This window comes from Palaemon carinicauda, chromosome 29, assembly GCF_036898095.1.
Source record: "Palaemon carinicauda isolate YSFRI2023 chromosome 29, ASM3689809v2, whole genome shotgun sequence".
Lineage (NCBI taxonomy): Eukaryota > Metazoa > Arthropoda > Malacostraca > Decapoda > Palaemonidae > Palaemon > Palaemon carinicauda.
Genome location: NC_090753.1, coordinates 65,275,114 through 65,299,820, shown reverse-complemented (window position 1 = coordinate 65,299,820; position 24,707 = coordinate 65,275,114). Strand labels below are relative to the sequence as shown.

At 48.5% G+C, this 24,707-nt stretch overlaps 1 protein-coding gene across 2 annotated transcripts in view; it reads right to left on the bottom strand.

The window, feature by feature from the left end:
- LOC137622195 (ferrochelatase, mitochondrial-like) overlaps positions 1–24,707 on the bottom strand; it is a 100,474-nt gene that overhangs the window by 17,706 nt on the left and 58,061 nt on the right. For both annotated transcript variants that reach the window (XM_068352647.1, XM_068352648.1), the window contains exons 6-7: positions 2,264–2,429; positions 1,727–1,883 (exon numbers count right to left, since the gene is read on the bottom strand). In XM_068352647.1, the coding sequence (XP_068208748.1) occupies positions 1,727–1,883; positions 2,264–2,429 (323 nt within the window). The remainder of the gene's footprint in view (positions 1–1,726; positions 1,884–2,263; positions 2,430–24,707) is intronic.

The following is a 24,707-nucleotide window of genomic DNA, read 5'->3' as shown; positions in this document are numbered from 1 at the left end:
ACATGTTATTTGACTAAAGGAAAAAACTGAAAGGTTTTTCAAATAAAAAGTTCCTTTAAATTAGAATTTAAAACATTTAAGCTAAGAAAGAATGAACAAAACGTCAGAATCGATTTACTCTTACTGCAAAGTGAAACCGTGATACACTCTCTCTCTATCGTAACGATAGAACGCATGTTGAACGTCCTGAACGTCAACCACTGCGTAGCATAAAAAACTAAACGTTAGTTCATCTTTGAAAACAGTACGAAGACTATCAAAGAAATTCTTTCATAAAATATTACATTTAAAAAGTTTTAAATTCTTTAAAAGCTAATTACGATATAAAGGGCTCAACGTTGATTAACTTCGGTTCCAAGATAGGACCGCCTACTATCAGGAAAGGTCGCATATAAACAAAACATTAAAATTTATTTTTATATGTTTATAATAAATGGAAAGTTAATCGAAGAGGCCTAATAAAGGCGGAGAGATATAAAATATATAGATCTATAACGTGATAAGATAATTACTAAAAGCCTAAACACACTTCCGTCTAAGGGAAGGGTCGGCCATTTAAAAGTGAAAGAAAGTCCATACTCTCTTTGTCACCATAATTAAATCTATCCAAAACGAGTTCAAGTTTTGAGATGAAGATAAAACACCTGCATAGCGAAAGCTCAAAACTAGAATAGTGTACTTCACCAAATAGTTGTGAAAACAAATCCAGTTAGCAACAGCGAATTAGTAGGTCTTGCCGGTAGCCCGACAGAGAGAAAATTGAGTTCTTTGTTTACATTGAGTACTGAGTACCTGCACGACAGATGGCGCTGTTGAAGTACACCCCCTACCTGCATAGCGATCGCTGGCGGATTTTTAACGTAGAGTTTTCTGTCGAGCAACAGAGTTGCAGCTTATATAATCACCGGCTAAGTTAAATATTGAAAATGAGTAAATATTAGTTGAAATAATGACTAAATGTGCAATTTACACAAAAACTTAATAGCATCAAACATAAAAGCAGTAAAACTACAAATAATTCCAATAACAGTTTAAGAGTCCATAATGAGCAATAAGGAAAAGGAACACGTCACTGGACTTGAGCACAATGTCCTAGGGACTGAATATGTCAGTAAGACAAGTGGCCAAACCCTCTCCCCACCCACTGAGATCTGGAAAAATAAGATAGTGGCTACTGATGGTACTGAGAAAGTAAGTTCATGTTGTCTCACAGCCCCTAGTTGGAATTGAACTCCATTCAATGGAAAGTTACAGTCATCATCAAAGAACTTTGTTACTGTCCTGATTTGAATTCTGAAAAGACTGCAGAATATGCAAACCAAAATTTTTCTTGTACTGATTAACATTTAAGAATAAATTATAAGAATTAATGGGTACATGCCAGAAATAATCAATACTTAAATAACATTAAAAAATCCCTACAGAAAATGCCAAAAAGGCAAAAATAAAGCCTGGGTTCATAAATTGAAATCAAGTAGTAAGGAAAACAAGATATAAAAACGAAATTACCAAAAAAAAAAAAAAAAAAGACAATACTGTATCATGCTGCTGATGAAAATTTAAAGAGAAAAGTGTAAGAAGCATATCTGAGGCTGTACCCTTATCAAGGGCAGTTAGGAGTTCATCAGATCAGATGCACCTACCGCAGCAGAAGCCACCATTACTGGAGGAAATACCTTGTATGTTACAAAATTATTATCACAAGCACGGATGAATTGCAACTTACCTTTAATACAATCATCAGTTGCAGGAGAGAGCCAAGGAAGTGGGCCAACTTTGCTCTGCCATACTAAACGATACGGATTACTGAATCCTAATTCTTGCATTACTAACTGCACTGTAGCACCTACTTCGGCCGAATACGGGTCACCCCGACCTACTTGCTGATAAAATGAAATACTATTTAGTCATAGGTATTAAATATAAATGTGATAAATTACTGCAACCATTCATTCACTCACTTTATATAAAAATTCTTTAAAGAGGAATAAAACTATAACTTAAATACATAGTACAAAGATGCAAACCTCTTTACTATACTACTGCTTTAATACCTTCCTCAGTTTAGGACAGGCAGTCTGTATGTTAGATAACCTCTAAGTATTGATGGAAATCTTTAATAATGATGGATGAAGCTACAGTAAACAAAAACTATTTTCAGAAAGAACAAAGCTACTGCAAAAAAAAAGAAAAAATCAGAAAAACTTTCAGCCAAAACTGTGAATGAGGAAACAAAAGAACATGAAAAATGTTACTCCAATACCCTTAAGGGAAGAGAATGAGCCGAAAAAAGTATAAACACGTCTTTCCGTTTCTCTTCAGGGAACTGATCCAACTCCTTTTTCAAATTTTCAGCAAAGCATTTAACCAAAAACGGATTCGTACACCAGCGGTCTATGACGCTCCACTTCATCTTAGATTCCTCACCTCTGGAAAAATGAATGTAGATTCTTAATTACTGTATACTACAATATAAAACATAAAAATTCATGGTGAATCTATGCAATACTTCATTTACTCTGAGGTCCCCAGCCTGCGGGTCTTTTAAGACCCCTTTGCACCTCTAAATGCTGAACTAACCTTTTCATCCCTTTAAAACAAAGAAAATTAAACCTCACTCATACGACAATATTTGATTAAATTTTATTAAAAATCAAAGGCATATTATAGGCATAAATTTTAATGAATTTTTTATTTACATGTAAATACTTTTTGAAATTCAAAAATATTAAATAATTCCACATTTAAATAATCTTAACCTGAAATTACAAAAGGAAAACACTACGCTTTATGTCATTTGAAAAAAAGCTTGCAGTGTTTGGCAGAGATCTTGAGAAAACTGTGTTTGTTCAATTTCCATCACTGAAGAAATACAAAGAATCTGCAGATTGTGAGTTTGATACTGATGCCGTAAAAATCACTGTATTGAAAATGGAAATGGGTTTTAAAGGAGAAAGCAACCCTTTTCTTTTGTGAACTGAACAGAGTTGAAGCTTGAAATAGCTGGTTTGCAGGAAAAAGTTAGGGACATCATAATTTAAAGTTTTACTCTCTGATCTAGAGTCTTTAGAAATGCAATAAGTCACATTAGATAGTCAACACAAAGGAGAAAACTACTAAATCTAAAATAGCAAAAGAAGATTGTTATTGAGCTTTGGTGTACACTACCAGACAACTACAAAAAATGGGAGAATTTTGCATTAGGGGTTCTCTCTATTCTCAGATCCACTTATTTGTTAGAGCAAATATTTTGAAGCATGAATCTCAAACAGGAAAATTAAGAAGTACATTACATAATGAGAGCTCAAGATCTTGCTTAAAGCTAACTACTACTTACTCTACAAACATTGACCAGCTCTCCAAGAAATCCCAATAACAAACCTCCCATTAACTAGCTTTATGAATATGTATAACTTTTAGAGGAAATTATATTTTGATTTTCAATACAGTAATGAATTTACTCTCTGAGTTTTCAGAAAGTGATATAATTTCCATGAAAGCAATACTGTGACTGCAATAAAAATCACTGATACTATTAATAATCACAATTTTTTGCATTTTCATATATATGAAAATAATAAAACAGCAAATCCTTTTGCTATATGAATAAGATTATATAATTTTCTTTTTAAAAATGTACGTCCCCTTTCAATCATAAAAGGCATGATCTTATAACTTCCAAGATTACAATGTAGTCATGATTCTTTTGTATTTTGTGATCACCAAAATTATCTTTCATACTACTGGTACTACATGTAATAATGGTTTGTTAGATATTTTATGAGTGTTGGCATTTAAATACAAGTATAAAGCCTGAAAGAATATATTATATACAGTGGTACCTCTACATACGAATTTAATTCGTTCCACAACCAACTTCGGATGTAGAAAATGTTCGGATGTAGAAACGAATTTTCCCATAAGAATACATGGTAATTCATTTAATTCGTTCCTCAGCCTAAAAACCCATAATAAATCCTTAATAAATGGCTACACATAATTACACATAACAATAACATAACTGCATAATATGAAAGAAGCATGTAAAAATGACAAATTCGAAAATAATTTGTATTTTTCCTAACCATACAAACCTTAGCTATTTACAAAGGGTTACCTTTTAGCGTAGCTGAAATGGCGAGCCATTAGAATTTTAACGAGGGTGTATTACCCCCGCGCTAGTTAGCGGAGGGGAGGGGAGTGGTAGCTAGCTACCCCTCCTCCCCCTCACACACAGGTGAATACTCACTTTCACTTAGAGGTAGGACTTGTCTTGGGGGACAGGGCTGGCGGGCAAATATGTGTAAATAGCTAAGGTTTGTATGGTTAGGAAAAATACAAATTATCTTCGAATTTGTCATTTGTTCCGTAACCGAAATACAAACCACGCTATTTACAAAGGGTGACTTACCCCTTAGGAAGGGTGGAAAGTCCCCAGCCATACTGGCTTTGGCTTTACCCGGGGACTCAGAATCCGAGTGAGTCGCACTCGAGAAAAGGAGTCCCTGCACCTCACAAGTTCTTTGCTCCGCAAGGAACCATGTGGCCTACGTAAGCTTGTGTGTGAAGGAAGAAGTGTGACCCGTCCTAGGCAGTTGACCTGGAGTTCCAGAAGGAACTCTGGGTTAGGACGTTCCCAATACCACCTCGTCAGGGTATGGGGGACGCGACAGTATTGACTCAATACTCGGAACACAAGGAAGCATGGTTTACCTGCATAGGTTCGAGGTCAGCTATGCAGAGACCAGGATGCTGCTTCCCCGTAGAGGGGATGATGAAGAAAGAAGTAAGGGCCAGACATACTTCTTTCGTTCATGCAGACTAAAACCTGATAACAATGCCCTCAACCTACTGCTACCTGTCCAAAAAGGAGCCTGAGGTTAGACCAGCTGTTGTGTAGCCACCACAGAGCGATAGAAAACGTATCGAGACTCCTGTGGGTCACGCCCTGCAGGAAGCGGGCTGCGAAGGTCATTAGACGCTTCCAGACTCCAGCTTGTAGCACCTGCGTCACAGAGTAGTATTACTCGAAGGCGAGGGACGTTGCGATGTATCCAACATCGTGCTGTAGGGCGACGTGACGGGGGAGGGTCTGGAGACAGGTCGAGATGAATGTCCTTGAGTCCGGGCTGAAGAGGTATACTGGTGACTCTCCCCCCATGTCCTCCTTGTGCTCCCAAATCGGCTGCAACTGAGGACAAACTGCAGCTGTTCCCAGCGCTAACCTCTCGATTCCTTTACTGGCAAGAAAGAGAAGGTCTTGGGACATCAGATACAGAATGGAGACTCGAAATCTTGAATGAATCGGACCGAAGGGCCGGGACCCCCAGATTCTGAGTCTAGCCAACAACTCAGGAGCGAGCCTGAATGTTGCCTTCCCCTCTTCCTTAGAAAGGGGGGAGTAGTAAGAGACCAAGAACATTGCTTCACACTGGCCGTGGCCAGAGTGAGCAGAAGACCCAAGGCGGAATACAATCCGAGGCCTGTCGTAAAGGGTCTTGAGAAGATCTCTTAAAGGACTAAAAGTCCGAGCCATGCTCCAAGTTGGAGGTCTTCCTCCGACTAGGGCAGGGACGATCGTAGCTTCGCATGAGCGAGGATAGATCCAGCGGGCAGGAAAAAGTTATTCCTTTAAGCCTGAAGGTCAGGGAAAGGCTGAGCGACAGGCTTCATTGCCGAGAGCGGAAAGGAGTTTCCTCCCGCCGAAAGGCAATAAGACCGTTATTGCTGGAGAAGAGGCCTCAAGGGAAGAGGTATATCTCCCACGGCACCAACCACCTTAGACTCTTCACTTTGCCTGGGAGACCCCTGTGGATGACTATCGCAGATGACGCGACCTCCGTACCGCGACTGTAGCGGGTTGTCTCTTCTTGAGGAGGAAGCGTAGTGTCTCCAGGCATGAAGCCGAAGCGACGCCCCGGTTCGGGAGAAATGTCGCAGTGTGGTTGCTTGAGTAGTCTGCGCCGTGGGAGAAGCTCTCCCGGGAGTTCCGTCAGGGGAAGCAGAGGGTCCAGAAATCGTTCTGCGCATAGTCCCAGTGGAGGTCTCCCATTGAAAGGTTGACAGACAACCTGGTCTTGTTGAGACCCATTGTCCACAGACAAAAAGGAGGGAAGACGCAGGCGTCGAAGTTGTCCCACCATCACCGGAATGCATCTTGCCAGAGTCTCGGGGTCTGAGACTGGGGGGAAGAATAGCGGAAGCTTGAGGTTCCAAGCTGTCGCGATCAGGTCCCCCAGACCAGCATTTGCTGGTTACCCAAGGTCAAAAACCCCCAGGTACACTCTCTCTACGAGGCTCTGCGAGTCTGAGAGAACATTCCCCTGCCTGGAATGAGAGAGCCGATGGTGGTATTGAGAGAATCTCAATCATCCCGGTATCTCTACTGCAAGATGTGAAGGTGTGAAAATGCGTCCCCTGCTGGTTAGAATACGCCAGAATCATGAAGTCGACGCGCAACGGGGCGACTCGGCAGGAGCTGTAGGATCTGTAGAGGGGCCAGACTAAGGCCCCTAAGCCTGCCTGAATGATGGAGAGGTATCCTTCAGGTCTTGACCATAGGCCTGGACCGGAACATGCCCCCCCCCCCCCCCCCCTTTCCTTTGACGAGTCCGAGAACCGCATCAAGAATGTGGAGAAAGGACGAGAATATCCACTACCATCAAGAGGCTCCATAGGTCAACACCCATTGCAGGTCTAATAGTTCCGCTGGTCCCATAGGGCCAGGGAGTCCGGTTAAACATTGCCTGAAGCCACCGGAACTTGGATCGCCCCACATGGAACTTATCCTGAGGCGACCGTTCGGACTATAGACGGGTCAATGAGGAAAGGAGAACTAGTAAACGTTCCAAGGTAGGGCTGAAAGCTCTGCTTGACTGAGAACAGGTACTGTGACTCTCCTCAGTCTTGCCACAGTCAACCGAAAGGAAGGCTCGGAGGATGTGGTAACAGAATCTGGCGTCCCCAGGTGGTCACCCATCCAAGTACCGACGTTGCTTAACCTCGCTGGACGGACGAGAAGCGGGGTTTCCAACGTGGTAAGGCCGTTGACTCAATATCATGGCCAGATACTCCAGATGTTGAGGCAGAGGAAGAGAAGGCTCCAAGCAAAATACCATGAGCCCACACTCATGGTAAGCATCCGGAAGCTTGTCCCGGCGCTGAAGAAGGTCGAACCCGAGCCTACCGGAGTTGACCAGCCCTCCAAACAGCAGAGGAGGCGGAAGCCTGCACCTGAGCGGCCAAGAGGAAGGCAGGGAGAGTTCTCTGGGGAAACAAACCTGCTATGCCACGGCGGGATAGCCACACTGCATCATAAGCAGGAATACTTGCAGTCTAGGCTGAATTCGACGAGCACCCTGGAAGATGGATGGAATGGAAACTGAAAGTACCCGTCCTTCCGATCCAGGGTTTAAGGAGTCCTGTCGCCTCGTTACCAGTCTGATCGATTCTGCTGGTTTACGCTGGCCGAAGTTTGTTCGACAAACTTGATCAGGGCTGAGAGGTCGACTACGGACATCCCCTCTCAGATCCTTCCTTACAAGAAAGGATCGACTGAGGGGGCCGGGGGTGAAGCCGTCGATGATCCTAAGGAAGACCTTCGCCTAAGGTATGGATCATTCTGCCCAACCGGGCAACTCTGCTGACGCTATGGCATAGAGGTTCAGAGACACTGAATTCGCTGACAGAGACGGCAGGCGCGATATCCTTGGCTAATCACAGAGATTGTGCGGGAATGGGCATCGGGAAGCTGTCATTCGGATGAGTAACCTTAAGCATCCTTCCAGCGAAAAACCTGCAATCCTAGAGTTCGTGAACTCCTTTTAGGACTATGCCCCCCCGGGGGAGTCTCCCGTGCCATCTGTTCCTGACAGGAGGAAACTGCAATTGGACACCTTGTCCCAGTTGTCGTAGCCGATAACTTAGGCCGACGTGGTTGAAAGAAAAGGGCGCTGGAGCCCTGCAGAGTCTGGAAGAAAGCGCCTTGGAGGAGTGAAACCGGAAGTCGATTTCCTCCGCACAGCAGCTGTCTAAGTCTCTGTCCTTGGGCACAAACAAACTCTTCTCAAGGATGGAAGGGTGTCTGAGGTCGTCGACCTCCACAGATGAGACACCCGAAGGAAGCCCTCAGTCAGCGTGTCCAGATGGTACAACATCGAGCTTGTCCGCAAGTTAGATACTTAACGACGAAAGGCCAAGGTGCCTGAGCTCGAGAGGAGGAAAGTACCCCTGATCTTCCATGAACCAAACCTCGGGCCGTAACCGAGGAGGGAAAGAACCTGGTAAGCTCCCAGAGGAAGAGGTAAGCAGTCACCCCTTGTCCGATGGAGAAATCTTGAACGGAAAGCCCCCCCGCCAAAAATCCTTCCAGGGAATGACGGGGAAGGGCTAACCCAGGTTCAGGAAAGAGGAGTGTTGCTCAGATCTCCCTTAAGTTTCTCCTATTCTTGCAAGTGCCATGCTCTGCGTTTACGGGGTGAGGCCGTGGTCTGGAAATACGCTCCAGAAGAACTCGCCAGGCTGCGAAAACCCCATTGGGAATCGTGGTCGCAATCGCCCTGGAGCTCGCGCGACGGAAATTCAAAGATTTTCGCGTGGTCGAACGTGGAAGCGCCCATGCGCGGTAACGCGAACGAAGGTGAGCGAAGGAGCGCAGAAGGAGGGCGAGCGTGGTAGGAAGGGCGAGAGCTGGTGGTCGGCGAGCGATAACCCATAGACGAGCAATGGATACTGCAAGAAATAAGCCGACGTTTGTGAGAAGAAACACTGTAGGTTCGCGCGACGGAACACCATCCGTCCGCGCGATGGAAAAACCGTCGGTTCGCGCGTGGGCGAACATTGGAGAGCATGGGCGCGGACGCGCATGAGCGTAGACGTGCAGGCACGTGGACGTGTGGGCGCGCAGGCGAGTGGTCGCGCGGGCGCACAGGCGAGCGGTCGCGCGGGCGCGCAGGCAAGCGGTCGTGAGGGTGGGCAGGTGGATGAGAGCGAGTACGAGGGGGCGAACGCAAGCGTTAGCGCGATGCGAGGAAACGCGCTGCCGCGTGGGCGAGGAAGACCGCTGGCGATATGGATCAACAAGCGATCGGTGGTGAGCTGGTGAGCACTAACGCGCAGGTTGGCGATGGCGCGTTGTGTTATGCCGACGCGATGATCGAGCAGCATGCGCAGGTGAGCGATCGTGCGTTGGCGAGCAGTATGCGAAGGTGAGCGATCGCGAGCAGCATGTGCAGGAAGGCGGTCGCGCGATGGTGATCAGCATGCGCCGGGTCGCGCGATGGTGATCAGTATGCGCAGGGTCGCGCGATGGTGATCAGCATGCCAGGGTCGCGCGATGGCGATCAGCATGCGCAGGTCGGCGGTCGCGCGATGGCGAGCAGCATCTGCAGGTGCGCGATGGCGAACAGCATACGCAGTTGAGGGTCGCGCGATGGTGATCAGCATGCGCAGGGTCGAGCGATGGTGATCAGCATCTGCAGGTGTGCGGTCGCGCAATGGTGATCAGCATCTGCAGGTGTGCGGTCGCGCGATGGCGATCAGCATCCGCAGTTGAGGGTCGCGCGATGGCGAGTAGCATCCGCAGTTGAGGGTCGCGCGATGGCGATCAGCATCCGCAGTTGAGGGTCGCGTGATGGCGATCAGCATCCGCAGTTGAGGGTCGCGCGATGGCGATCAGCATCCGCAGTTGAGGGTCGCGCGATGGCGATCAGCATCCGCAGTTGAGGGTCGCGCGATGGCGATCAGCATCCGCAGTTGAGGGTCGCGCGATGGCGATCAGCATCCGCAGTTGAGGGTCGCGCGATGGCGATCAGCATCCGCAGTTGAGGGTCGCGCGATGGCGATCAGCATGCGCAGGTGAGCTAGTAGCTGGCGAACCATGTTCCTTCAGAAGTGTTGGAGAACGTTGGCGTGCCGGCTGTAACACACGCGGGCGATCCGGAGATCGCCGAGAGACAGGTGATCGCTGGCGAGCTGATGATCGCTGGCGAGCTGATGATCGCTGGCGAGCTGATGATCGCTGACGAGCAGAAGGCTACGCGTGGAAGCCTGCGCAAAGAAGAGGAGTCCTTGACCCCGACCTGAACCGAAGTTCTAGATCGCGAGGGCGAACGTGGGCGCACAGGGCGCGTAACAGGAACCAACAGGAACCGCAGGGATGATCATCTTGAAAGCGCTGATGAACAGGAGAGCGCTGATGAGCAGAAGAGCGCCTGTGTGTTAACACTGAGCAGGAGCAGGAGAGAACACAGCAGAAGGGCGCGCAGGGAAACCCTGACACCTAAGGGAAGAACCCCCGTGGGGGCAACCCTTTGCCCCGAAGGGATCGTTGTCCGCCGGGAGACTGATGTCCGTCGGAAGACCGCTGTCCGTCGGGAAGACCGTTGCCCGTCGGAAGACGAGATCAGACTGCTGTCCATCTGCACCAAGGCGGAAGATCGAGAAAAAGGAGTTGTAGGCTGCAAACGGAGATCCAAAAAGGCACCTCAAGCACCCTTATAGGGAGATGAGAGGCCCTTACGACGAGGCGGACGGTAGGCCTTACGGCGAGGGAGGCCAACAGCAACAGCAACAGAAGAAACCTCCGAAGAGGAGTCTCTATGAGTGTACTCTCTCGCGAACGAAAGAGAAATACTTCGTGGAAGAGACTGGTCAGCCAGTGACCTAAAAGGAGCAATCCTCCGAAGAGGAGCTCCTGCAGTTGCCCAGCCCCTTGAGCGAAACTGCAGGTGCGACCGCTCAGCACCAAGAGCATAGTCGCACGAAAAAAAGGCAAGAGAAGAACCCCCCAAAAGGGGAAAAACTCAAGCCTGGACAGGAAAAACTTCCCTCGGAAGGAAAGTTACCCGCCCAAGGAGGCAAGCCTCCTGAGAGTTCTAAAATGAACTGGAGAGCTGTCCGTCGTCACGGGAGTACTTCCAGTAGAAGGAGACACGCCCCTGACGAAAATACAAGGGGGGAGGCAGCAACAGCCGAATCCCCAGGACTCAACCAGACAGCTCACACCGTTGCCATAATACAGAAACGAACTAGATCGGTAACTGTAAAAAAATAAAACAAATAATATTAGTACACATTCATTTCCCCGGGAAGGCTCCGAAGAGGAATCCCGAGGGAAAGGAACAAGAATTACACAACAGGCACGTGCCCTCACAACCACTTACACTCGCGGAAGGAGAGCTGTAACCAAAACAGAATTATAACAATTATAATTATGTAACTATGTAATTATGTAATTTAAAAATGAATGAACACTAAAGAAAGAACGAAAACCCCGAAAGGAATCGTTCTACAAGCTGAAAAACAAAAAACAACTACAATTAGATTCATAACTAATTGAGACAAACGTACGGCGTAGCAACCCCCCCCCCCCACACGGAAAGGAAGCTACAAGGGCGTAGTAACACGTAGTAAAAGGGTGAACGACCTCAAGAGAGAGAGAGAGAGAAAGACATAAGTCAAACTCGATCGCCACCCATAAAATTACGCCGTGGTGGCCTAACTGCCGAGGCCTCCACGTAGATATCGTCCACTACACACACAAATCTGAAAAGGAAACTTACTTATTTCTATACTCAAATATATATACAAACATGAAAACATGTTTACATATATATTGAGTAAATGAAAAGTAAGCAATCAAGTAAAGACAAAACAAACAATGGCTGCCAAGAGAGGACCAAGACAGAGACGTCTGTCACAGTCCGAGCCAAAAGTGAAAGTGAGTATTCACCTGTGTGTGAGGGTTGAGGAGGGGTAGCTAGCTACCACTCCCCTACCCCCCCCGCTAACTAGCGCGGGGGTAATACACCCTCGTTAAAATTCTAATGGCTCGCCATTTCAGCTACGCTAAAAGGTAACCCTTTGTAAATAGCGTGGTTTGTATTTCGGTTACGGAACAAAAAGATAATTATAAAGAAATAATAAATAAAAAATGTTATTTTTATTAATAAAATAAATTTTTGAATATACTTACCCGGTGATCATATAAGCTGCAACTCTGTTGCTCGACAGAAAAACCTACGGTCAAAATACGCCAGCGATCGCTATGCAGGTGGGGGTGTACATCAACATCGCCATCTGTCGAGCAGGTACTTAGTACTCCAAGTAAACAAAGAACCAATTTTCTCCTCGGTCCACTGGGTCTCTATTGGGGAGGAAGGGAGGGTCCTTTAATATATGATCACCGGGTAAGTATATTCAAAAATTTATTTTATTAATAAAAATAACATTTTTCAATATTAAACTTAGCCGGTGATCATATAAGCTGATTCACACCCAGAGGGGTGGGTAGAGACCAGCATTACATGTTTACATTATTATGAGCTAAGTATTTTGTATTTCATTTTAGCAGTTATTCAAAATAACAAACATAAAATAAATAAGTACCTGGTAAGGAAGTCGACTTGAACAATTACTCTGCCTTTTTAAGTACGTCTTCCTTACGGAGCCTCGCGATCCTCTTAGGATGCTGAGCGACCCCTAGGATCTGAAGTATCAAGGGTTGCAACCCATACAACAGGACCTCATCAAAACCTCTAATCTAGGCGCTTCTCAAGAAATGACTTTGACCACCCGCCAAATCAAGTAGGATGCGAAAAGCTTCTTAGCCTTCCGGACAACCCAAAAACAATAGTAAAACATTTCAAGAGAAAGATTAAAAAGGTTATGGAATTAGGGAATTGTAGTGGTTGAGCCCTCACCCACTACTGCACTCGTTGCTACGAATGGTCCCAGAGTGTAGCAGTTCTCGTAAAGAGACTGGACATTCTTAAGATAAAAAGACGCGAACACTGATTTGCTTTTCCAATAGGTTGCGTCGATTATACTTTGCAGAGATCTATTTTGTTTAAAGGCCACGGAAGTTGCGACAGCTCTAACTTCGTGTGTCCTTACCTTCAGCAAAGCTTGGTCTTCCTCATTCAGATGGGAATGAGCTTCTCGTATTAACAGTCTGATAAAAAAGGATAAAGCATTCTTTGACATAGGCAAAGATGGATTCTTAACTGAACACCATAAAGCTTCAGACGGGCCTCGTAAAGGTTTTTAAATAGAACTTAAGAGCTCTTACAGGACATAAGACTCTTTCTAGTTCATTTCCAACCATACGATAAGTTTGGAATATCGAACGATATTGGTCAAGGCCGAGAAGGCAGCTCGTGTTTGGCTAGAAAACCAAGTTGTAGAACATGTAGCCGTTTCGGATGAGAATCCGATGTTCTTGCTGAAGGCATGAATCTCACTGACTCTTTTAGCTGTGGCTAAGCATATCAGGAAAAGAGTCTTTAAGGTGAGATCTTTCAGGGAGGCTGATTGTAGCGGTTCGAACCTGTCTGACATAAGGAATCTTAGTACCACGTCTAAATTCCAACCAGGTGTAACCAAACGACGCTCCTTCGTGGTCTCAAAAGACTTAAGGAGGTCCTGTAGATCTTTATTGTTGGAAAGATCTAAGCCTCTGTGACGGAAGACTGATGCCAACATGCTTCTGTAACCCTTGATAGTGGGAGCTGAAAGAGATCGTTCTTTCCTCAGATATAAGAGAAAGTCAGCTATTTGAGTTACAGAGGTACTGGTCGAGGATACGGATACTGACTTGCACCAGTTTCGGAAGATTTCCCACTTCGATTGGTAGACTCTAAGGGTGGATGTTCTCCTTGCTCTAGCAATCGCTCTGGCTGCCTCCTTCGAAAAGCCTCTAGCTCTCGAGAGTCTTTCGATAGTCTGAAGGCAGTCAGACGAAGAGCGTGGAGGCCTTGGTGTACCTTCTTTACGCGTGGCTGACGTAGAAGGTCCACCCTTAGGGGAAGTGTTCTGGGAACGTCTACTAGCCATCGAAGTACCTCGGTGAGCCATTCTCTCGCGGGCCAGAGGGAAGCAACTAGCGTCAACCTTGTCCCTTCGTGAGAGGCGAACTTCTGCAGTACCTTGTTGACAATCTTGAACGGAGGGAATGCATATAGATCTAGATGTGACCAATCTAGTAGAAAGGCATCTATATGAACTGCTGCTGGGTCCGGGGTTGGTGAGCAAAATATTGGGAGCCTCTTGGTCATCGAGGTTGCGAAGAGATCTATGGTTGGCTGGCCCCAGGTGGCCCAAAGTCTCTTGCATACATCCATGTGGAGGGTCCATTCTGTTGGAATTATTTGTCCCTTCCGACTGAGACAATCTGCCATGACATTCAAGTTGCCTTGGATGAACCTCGTTACTAGTGATATGTCTAGACCTTTTGACCAGGTGAGGAGGTCCCTTGCGATCTCGTACAATGTCAGAGAGTAGGTCCCTCCTTGCTTGGAGATGTACGCCAAAGCCGTGGTGTTGTCCGAGTTCACCTCCACCACTTTGCCTTGAAGGAGAGACCTGAAGCTTTTCCAGGTCAGACGTACTGCCAGTAGCTCCTTGCAGTTGAAATGCATTGTCCTTTGACTCGAGTTCCATAATCCCGAGCATTCCCTACCGTCTAATGTCGCACCCCAGCCTACGTCCGATGCGTCCGAGAAGAGAACGTGGTTGGGAGTCTGAACAGTCAGGGGAAGACCCTCTCTAAGGTTGATATAGTCCTTTCACCAAGTCAGACAAGACTTTATCTTTCCGGAAACCGGGATCGAGACCGCTTCTAGCGTCTTGTACTTTTTCCAGTGAAAAGCTAGATGGTATAGAAGAGGATGGAGGTGTAGTCTTCCTAGTGACACAAATTGATCCACGGATGACAGTGTCCCTACCAGACTCATCCACAGCCTGACTGGGCAGCGTTCCTTCTTCAGCATCTTCTGGATGGATAGCAGGGCTGGGGGCTGATCGTCTTGTTCAGCAACGTCCTCATCAGAGGGTTCCTCATCCGAAACTGATGAGGAAACGGCAACGGAGTGGGCAACGTCTGACTCGCTGAATCCGGTCGCACTGGTGGATGCGTGACGGAGCCGGACACAATATCATGGCACTGCTGCACAGTCTGTGAACTGTCAACAACCATGGGTGCGCGAGGAAGTACAGCGTCAACCCGAAACTGTCTAGACTGTCTGGGTTGTGCAGTCAACACCCTACCGGGTTGCTGAGGTTGACGCACTGCGTCACAACAAGTCACCTCTGCTGGTTGTTGAACGTCCTGAACGTCAACAACCACCTCCGAGCGTCGCTTAACGTCAACGTGCGACTAGCAACCCACACTGGGTCGCATCGGTGGAGGAACCACCTCAACTGGCAGACGCGAGTAGGTTACCTCAGCGTCAACAGGGCGCACAACCGACCGGTTGGAAGGTTGTTGGCCAGAAGGAGGAACCACCTCAACTGGCAGACGCGAGTAGGTTACCTCAGCGTCAACAGGGCGCACAACCAACCGGTTGGAAGGTTGTTGGCCAGAAGGTTCTTCTCCGCATTTAAGTCCTCTATCAAGGACGCAAGCTTGGACTGCATGTCTTGCAGCAAAGCCCATTTAGGGTCTACGGGAGCAGGTGTGGCAACAGACGGGGTTAGCGACTGAGGCGGAACCATTTACCATCCCTGAAAGCCTTGTTATGTGTGACATAATAGTACAGCAAAACTTCAAAGGCTCGACAAAAGTTGAGAAGTTGACCTGTAAACAACTTGGAGCGTCTCCTGGCTAGGCGCCAGGGCGAGTCTACCAGAATTGAGAAGTCTATCTGGGCAGAGGCATGAACTCCCAAGCCGAGAACTTCTCTCGTGTCCTATCAGACTCTCGCTCTATAAGCCAGTTTAAAAGAAGGGAAATCAAAGGCTGTATCCCTAAAACTCCTCCTGGTGCAAAAACCAGTCGCCTAGCCAACGTAACGCTCTCTAGGAGAGCGAGAGCGCACTAGCTTAAAAACAACGGCTTCGAAGTAGCTAGGCCTAGTGTAAGTTCTGATGTTTAGGCGAACGAGGAGCAGCAGTTACAAGATCCGGACGAAGATCCTTAAAAAATCATCATGATTTAATTAAAGTCCATAGGAGGCTAAGCAGCTTAAGGCTCCTCTCCAAATGACAGAGTCCTCAAGGGAATATCAGTAGGAGGGAGAACAGCACTTTCTCATCTACAGGAACCTTGTCCGATAAAAGCTAGGTTATCTCAGTGAGTCTCTCACTGGTGCATTAGTAGCAGACCAGAAGGCAACGTCATGTAACTGCTTGACAGTCTGTGAACTGTCAACAACTGAACTGTCAACCACAACAGGTGCGTGAGGACATACAGCACTGGTGCATTAGTAGCAGACCAGAAGGCAACGTCATGTAACTGCTTGACAGTCTGTGAACTGTCAACAACTGAACTGTCAACAACAACAGGTGCGTGAGGACATACAGTGTTCACTCGAGACTGCTTTGACTGTCTATACTGAGCAGTCAAAACAACTCTAGAATGCGGAGGTTGACGCACCGCGTCAAAACAAAACAACTTAGACTGTTGTTGTACCTCGCGAACGTCAACGGAAGGCTCCGTGCGTTATTGAACGTCAACATGCGGCTGGCAGGGTACACTGGAACGCATGGGTGGCGGGACTCTCTCAGCTGGAGTGCGGCAGAAGGTCGCCTCAGCGTCCACAGGACGCACAACCGTGTTGGTTGTAGGCTAGAGGTTGGTGCAGTGTCAACCTTCTCCGCACGAAAGTCCCGCATCAATGACGTTAATTGAGACTGCATGGTCTGCAGCAAAGACCACTTAGGGTCTACAGGAGCAGGTGCGGCAACAGACGGTGTGACTGCCTGATGCGGTACCGCTTTGCCTCTCTTAGGAGGTGAGCAGTCGTCGGAAGACTGCAGCGAGTCCGAACTGACCCAGTGGCTACAACTGGGCCGTTGGACTTGCGCGGAAGGGACCGACTTGCGCTTAATAAGCTGCGAGACCTTGGTCCATTGTTTCTTACGAGAAACCTCTTCCGCAGACGAGAAATAAATGGGCTCTCTCGTCTTTGTGTGGGTGGGGCGATCTTGGGTAGATACGCCCGAAACCACGGAGGGAAACGTCTGTTCGTTGATCAAGGCCTGACGAACCCATAAGTCGTTCGACATTACTTCTCCCCTGGGCTTGGGAGCTTGCAAGAGGTCCCGGACTAGGTGAACGACAGGCACGAACAGACGAACCCTCGGACGCAACACTGTAACACTTTGCGCATATCACTTTATCACTTCGATTTTCTGTTTTGCACTTATTTCACTGAAATCGAAACTTTTACTGATTTCTACCTGAAACACGCAATTCTACCCTTCATTAAAAGGTAGTAATTGCGAAATCAGTCGTATAATGCAGCTCATTAATACTAGCAAAAAACAGAAAACATATATAAAGATAAAAAATTCAGTGGCTGGGAAAGAGACTAAACACTAGTTCAAATAAACTACGTTTACAATCTCTCACCGCACATAGCCTGGGGACAAGAATAAAACCCTAGAAACGTTTTACCTTCTTCCCCGTACAGCGACTAGGGAGGAGAGTAACACGAGAACGTTACCCGCTTGAACGGAACGTTTTCTCTCCTCTCTCTCCCTCCGTCTCTATCTCTCTCTCTCTCTTTCTCTCTTGATTTCGCACCTAAGAGAAGAGCCCAATTATATATCGTCAAAAAAACATGTTATTTGACTAAAGGAAAAAACTGAAAGGTTTTCCAAATAAAAAGTTCCTTTAATTTAGAATTTAAAACATTTAAGCTAAGAAAGAATGAACGAAACGTCAGAATCGATTTACTCTTACTGCAAAGTGAAACCGTGATACACTCTCTCTCTATCGTAACGATAGAGCGCATGTTGAACGTCCTGAACGTCAACAACTGCGTAGTCTAAAAAACTAAACGTTAGTTCATCTTGAAAACAGTACGAAGACTATCAAAGAAATTCTTTCATAAAACATTAAATTTAAAAAGTTTTAAATTCTTTAAAGGCTAAATACGATATAACGGGCTCAACGTTGATTAACTTCGGCTCCAAGTTAGGACCGCCTACTATCAGGAAAGGTCGCATATAAACAAAACATAAAAATTTATTTTTATATGTTTATAATAAATGGAAAGTTAATCGAAGAGGCCTAATAAAGGCGGAGAGATATAAAATATATAGATCTATAACGTGTTAAGCAAAATTACTAAAAACCTAAACACACTTCCGTCTAAGGGAAGGGTCGGCCATTTAAAAGTGAAAGAGAGTCCATACTCTCTTTATCACCATAATTAAATCTATCCAAAACGAGTTCAAGTTTTGAGATGAAGATAAAACACCTGCATAGCGAAAGCTCAAAACTAGAATAGTGTACTTCACCAAATAGTTGTGAAAACAAATCCAGTTAGTAACAGCGTATTAGTAGGTCTTGCCGGTAGCCCGACAGAGAGAAAATTGGTTCTTTGTTTACTTGGAGTACTAAGTACCTGCTCGACAGATGGCGCTGTTGATGTACACCCCCACCTGCATAGCGATCGCTGGCGTATTTTGACCGTAGGTTTTTCTGTCGAGCAACAGAGTTGCAGCTTATGTGATCACCGACTAAGTTTAATATTGAAAAATGTGTTTTATTGCCACTTTACCTTAGAGACAGGCCAACGCAGGTGTAGGATTTGCTACGATCGGCGAGAAGGTAGACATGGTGTTAACATGTTCTTTAAATAAATACTCTCTCTCTCTCTCTCTCTCTCTCTCTCTCTCTCTCTCTCTCTCTCTCTCTCTCTCTCTCTCTTTTGTTCTTCTTCACTGTTAGTGTTAGAGACGTCTATTATTTTTTTCTGAGAGAGAGAGAGAGAGAGAGAGAGAGAGAGAGAGAGAGAGAGAGAGAGAGAGAGAGAGAGAGAGAGAGAGAGATTAAACAAAAATGAGAGATTAAACAAAAATGTGTTATGTATATCAAAAATTTTAAATAAATTTCATTTTTCCTAACATACTCACCGAGAACTACTTTTCTTGGAGTCACTTGTGATCCCTCAATCTCGACCAAGGTTTTTCCCGCCGTTACCCCCCCCTACTCCGCTCTATATAGGCTTACCCCCGCCGCCAGAGAATGCGCCCTGTGGGCAGGATTAGGGCAGGTCACTGCATCTCTGGGTCAGCGTCCCCATTAAGTTCGTCGCTTAGCCCAACTTGGCAATGGAAGGATGGCACTCAGGGACGGAAGGGAGGGCCATTACCCGAAAAGTAGTTCTCGGTGAGTATGTTAGGAAAAATAAAAATTATTTAAAATTTTTTATTTGTTCCGACACAAATACTCACCGAGAACTACTTTTCTTGGAGACTTATACTTTAGGAGGCGGGAGTGCTATTCTGCCACTTGACTCGGCACATAGTGCCTAGAGGGCTATGGAATGCGGGGCCTATCAGAGTGCGGAGTGAGGGTAACTGCGGAACCTTACGCTATAATCTAAGACTCACCTCTTAAAATTTCTTCTGGCGATTTTCTCCTGATGAAGTCGCGAAGAATTTATTCACCGTTGGGGACATCTTCTGGCCTACCGCTACACAGCTTGGAGGGCGGCAATGACTGTCCCAATGGAGAACCCGTCCAAGGATTTTCTTGAATAATCCTTGAGGTAGTGGGCAGTAAAGGTCGACTGGTGCGACCAAGTGCCTGCTTGCAGGATCTGCCCCACCGCCATGTTTCTCTCAAAGGCCAAGGAGGTGCTCAGACCCCTGATGTCATGGGGGTGGGGAGTGCCTGGCACTGCCATTTTATCCTCTTCATATGTTCTAGCGATGACTTGTCTCAGCCAGAAGGAAATGGTGTTCTTGGAGACTTGTTTCTTATTAACACCTGTGGAAACGAAGAGGTTCTTGGTACCTGGTCGGAGAAGAGCTGTCCTTTCCAGGTACTTTCTGAGCGTCCGTACTGGGCATAACTTCAAGTCTTCCGTAATGCCTGTCTTGGGAATGGCCAGAATTGAGAAACCTTCAAACCTCGGGTCCCAGACTGCTGGGTTCTGAGTCTTCGCCACAAAGGAGGGTACGAACCTGAAGGACACTTCTTTCCACCCTTTGGAGTGCGCAACGTCGTACGACAGACCATGGATCTCGCCCACTCTCTTAGCCGAAGCTAAGGCTAGCAAGAAGACGGTATTGAGGGTGAGGTCTTTGTCCCCAATATCTTTCAGGGGTTCAAAGGGAGGACGACTTAGCATCTTCAGGACCTTGGCTAGGTCCCACCTGGGCACTCTCCTAGCTTGAGGAGGGCAGGACTGCTCGAAACTCCTAATCAGCATCGCTATGTGTCTCGAGGTCCCCAGGTCGATGCCTTTCAGGAGGAAGGCTTGGCCTAAGGCGGCTCGAACTCCTTTAATGGCTGGGACTGACATTCCCACTTCATCTCTAAGGTACACTAGAAACTCAGCTATGTCCGGGACCGAAGCTTTAAGAGGTCTTATGTGTTTCTCCGAGCACCACTTCGTGAAGGAGGCCCACTTTGCCTGGTATACCACGGTAGAGGATTTTCTCATGTATAGGGACATTCTCTTAGCTGTGGAGGAGGAGTACCCCTCCTTCTTCAAGAGCCGCTCGATAGTCTCCAGGCGTGAAGGCGAAGAGAGAGAGGGTTGTCGTGGAGCCTGAGGAAGTGCGGTTGGTGCAGGAGGTCTGACCTGGCGGGCAGAGGCCAAGGTGGTTGGCTCGCTAGGTCCTTTAGATCCGCGAACCACTCTCTCTCCGGCCACCAGGGCGCTACCAAAGTCATCCTTAGGTTTCGGGAGGCCCTTACTCTGTTGAGTACCTGCCTTATCAGCGTGAAGGGGGGAAAAGCGTACACGTCCAAGTTGTCCCACTTGTGCTGGAAGGCGTCTTCTAGGGCTGCCTTTTGGTCTGGGACCGGGGAGCAATAGACCGGTAGTTGGGCTTTGAGCTTTGTTGCGAAGAGGTCCATCACCGGGGAGCCCCAGCGTTGAATGATGAGTCTGGCTACTTCTGAGTGCAGAGACCACTCTGTCCCCACTATTTGACCCATTCTGCTGAGGCCGTCGGCTAGCACGTTTTTCTTTCCGGGGATGAACCTTGCTAGCAGCACCACTTGCTGCTCGTCCGCCCAATGTAGGATGCTTATGGCGAGGTCGCACAGTTCCTTCGATCTCATGCCCCCTTGCTTCTTTATGTAGGCCACTACCGTGGCGTTGTCGCAAATTAACGCCACGGTGTTTCCCTTTAGCCGACTTGCAAAGTGAAGACATGCCTTCTGGACAGCTCTTAGCTCTAGGACATTGATGTGGAGACGCTTTTCGCTCTCCGACCAGGTACCGCTTGCTGTCTCTTCCAGAAGGTGGGCCCCCCACCCTTGGTTGGAGGCATCTGTGAACAGGAGGTACTCGGGGGGACAGGACCCGAGGGGCATCCCCTTGAGGGAGTTCGACTGGCAGTGCCACCATTCAAGGGAGGTTCTCGTGTCTGGAAGGATTGGAATTAACGCCTTCTGAGAGCCTGTCTGGGACCAGAGGCTCTTGAGGTTCCATTGAATGGGCCTGAGCCTCATCCTCCCTTGGGGAACCAGCTTCTCCAAAGAGACCAGGTGACCTATCAGTCTCTGCCAGTCTTTCGCCCTCCTGGAATGTTCTGATAGGAACGGCTGAATGATGCGCTTGAGGTTCCGTATCCTGTCTTCCAAGGGGAAAACCTTCCCCTGCACGGTGTCCAACGTCATCCCCAAGTATCCCATTCTGTTGGATGGTGTTAAGTTCGACTTTTCCAGATTGATTATGATTCCCAGATTCCTGCAGAACTGGAGGAGGTTTCTCCCTTGCTCCTCTAAGAGGGCCTTTGAATTGGAAAGGAGCAACCAGTCGTTTAGGTATCTGATGAGACGGATACCCCGTTCGTGAGCCCACACTGAGACTGTCGCGAAGACTCTCGTGAACACTTGAGGGGCCGTCGACAGACCGAAGCAAAGGGTCTTGAACTGCAGGATCTGGGAACCCCTTTTTACCCGGAGGAACTTCCGACTCGACGGGTGGACAGGGATCTGGAAGTATGCGTCCTTGAGGTCGACCGTCATCATGTAATCTTTCTCCCTCAAGGACATCAGGACGGATTTTGGGGTGTCCATCTTGAAGTCCGTCTTCTTGACGAACTTGTTGAGGGCCGACAGGTCTATCACGGGTCTCCACCCCCCCGTTGCTTTCTCCACCAGGAACAGGCGGCTGTAGAAGCCTGGGCCTGGGAGAAGGACCTCTTCCATGGCCCCCTTCTCTAACATGGAGGAAATCTCCTCTTGAAGGGTGGCCCTTTTCATCGGGTCCTTGGGGGCCAACCATTCTGTCTGGCTGGCTGGAATAAGAGGGGGTGGGTCCGCTATGAAGGGGAGCCTGTAGCCTTCTTTCAGGACGGACACCTTCCAAGGATCCGCTCCTTGTGCTTTCCATGCTTGCCAATGAGGTCCGAGGCATCCCCCAACCCGAGGCTTGGGCGGGAGTAGGGGGCCTCTCCCTCTACCTTCTCCTAGAGGGGCGGCCTGATCTGCCTCTCTTCGAGGCGGAGTAACCCGACCTGAAGGAGCTGGAAGAAGTTGGTGCTCCTCTGCGAGAGGGCTGAGGAGTTGTTGTCTAGGAGGAGGAAGGGGCGTCCCTCCTCGAAGTATTGGGGGCGGCCTGAGGAGTCACGGCGCTATCCGAGGCGGCCTTCTAGATGACGCCTGTCTGGGGACGTTGGCCTCTTTCTTCTTGGACACTTTCTCCATTAGATTTTCCAGCTCTTTTAATGGGAACAGAGACTCACCCCACAAGGGTAGGCTACGAACAGCTCGGGCCTCTCTGTCTGGGATCCTCTTCGACACCTTAGTTAGAAGCGTGTTTCGTTTCCTTAGTACCCAGTTGGTCATCAGGGCGAGCGCCTGGTACGCTAGAAACTTCAGAGTTTTCCCCCCGGAGGTGAGAAGGTCCGTCAGGAGGCTCTGCTGTTCCGGAATTTCGGGGTCTATGGAGGCTTGCACGTTTACTAAAGTGGAGGCCCACCAGTCTAGCCATGAGGAGACGTTAACCAGGTCCCTCGACATCTCCTCCATCATGGCGGCTTCCGTAGGAGAGAAGGAAACCGGGGCTGACGCGGCCCTTTCGTCCGAGCCGCCTTGTCCCAGGATGTCCAAGGCTGGGTCCACCCTACAGGGGCCTGGGCGCCGCCCTTCTGGGATGTATACCTTCCCTTGTGCTTTGAGGCCCTGGAGCAGTTTCGAGGCACTCTGGGACTTGGGGGCTTCTGCATTGCTGGCCACCAAGTTGTCTATGTACTCTTGCCCCAGTACTAGGTCTGGGGCAAGAGGAAGGGCCAGAGAGGACTTCGGAAGGGCGTCGTGATGTGTGATTCTCAGGAGGCTTGATCTCCAGGAATTCCCCTTAGGTGCCGAGGGTTTTGAAATCCCATGGTGCCTCCTGATGAGGCCCACCACTCTTCTGTATGCGGAGTCCTCCGACGGGGGAGCTTCTCCGTCAGCCGAGGCCTCGGCCTGGAGTGGGGGCGCCGGGATGCTTGTTCGACAGACCGGTCGTCCCGCCCTTGGGTCCAGGGGGGCCGACCTGTAACCGTAGGGAGCTCCGTAAGAGGGTGGATCTCGCTGCAAGGCGGGTACCACCGGCTCAGGGAGGGCCCTCGGTTGCCCGAAGGCTCTGGAAGCGGAAGTCACGGTCCCGGTGGGCTGACCCGACAACGGGAACCGTTCCTTCTTACTCGATGACCGCACCAGCTGGGCTGGTTCGGTCAGGCTGCCTTCAAAGAAGCGCGTTTCCCCCCGCTGGGCGGGGTGAACCGGAGGCCTCGAGGACTTACACTTCTGTGAGAGGTCTTTCCTGTGTGGCAGGTCGTGCGGTTCTAGGCTGTGCGTAGGGAGCGGCAGCCTAGACGCACGTTCACTGGAACGAGGGTCTGGAGAGTGGAGCCTCTTGGACTCTCCTGAAGGGACGTAGACCCAGGCGCCGCCTGGAGAGACATTTCTCCTATACTTACGGGAATGGGAGCGGGAGCGCTTCTTGTTAGGTCGCGACCTTGACCTAGAGCGGGAATGATCGCTTTTGGAAAGCTCCCTTTTCCTGCGTCGTTTCCCCCTGACTTCTTCCTCGGAGGATGAGGCTACCTCTGACGAGTCCGACGGCGCCACGTTCCTCGCGTAACGGCTGCCCGCGTGATCCGCGGGCGAAGTTCCTCGCCGCCGGACGTCCGAGATCGAATGCTGGAGGAAGTCCTCGGGAACCGCCGTGGAGATTGTCGGCACAGAGTCTAATCTATCCATGCCAGGGGGCCAGGGGTCTAGGGTCACGTCCATTCTTAGCGGTGACCTCCCTGGCGTCTTCGGCAACTTCCACCCGAAGGTATCGCTACTCGGGCGGCGAACTCTAGTTTGGCTGTCCCCTGGCGGGGGAGAGCCCGACGCACCGGCCCACGAGGGCGGAGGAGACTCTGAAACAACAACACTGCCCCATACGGGGTCTTCAGAGGACGCGTGGTCCCCCACCACAAGGCCTGATTCACCTGAAGCACTACCGGACCCTTCGTTAGCCCTAGAGGGGCCTGCCCTTGGTTCTTCCCTCGCACTGGGAAGGACGCCTTGACTATCCACAAAACTGGGGGCTTCCTGCCCTCTCCTCTGCGAAGGAGACGGAGAAACTGAGGCTTTGTCGGACCGATCACTGGCCGACGGTAACGAAGAAACGACACTAATCTTCCTGGGGGAACGCTTAGAAGATTTCTTCCTTTTGGTACTATAGCGTACCCACTGGATATCATCCCAACTTACGCACTCCGGATACGTGTCCGCGGAGGAGCAAACTTTCCCCCTA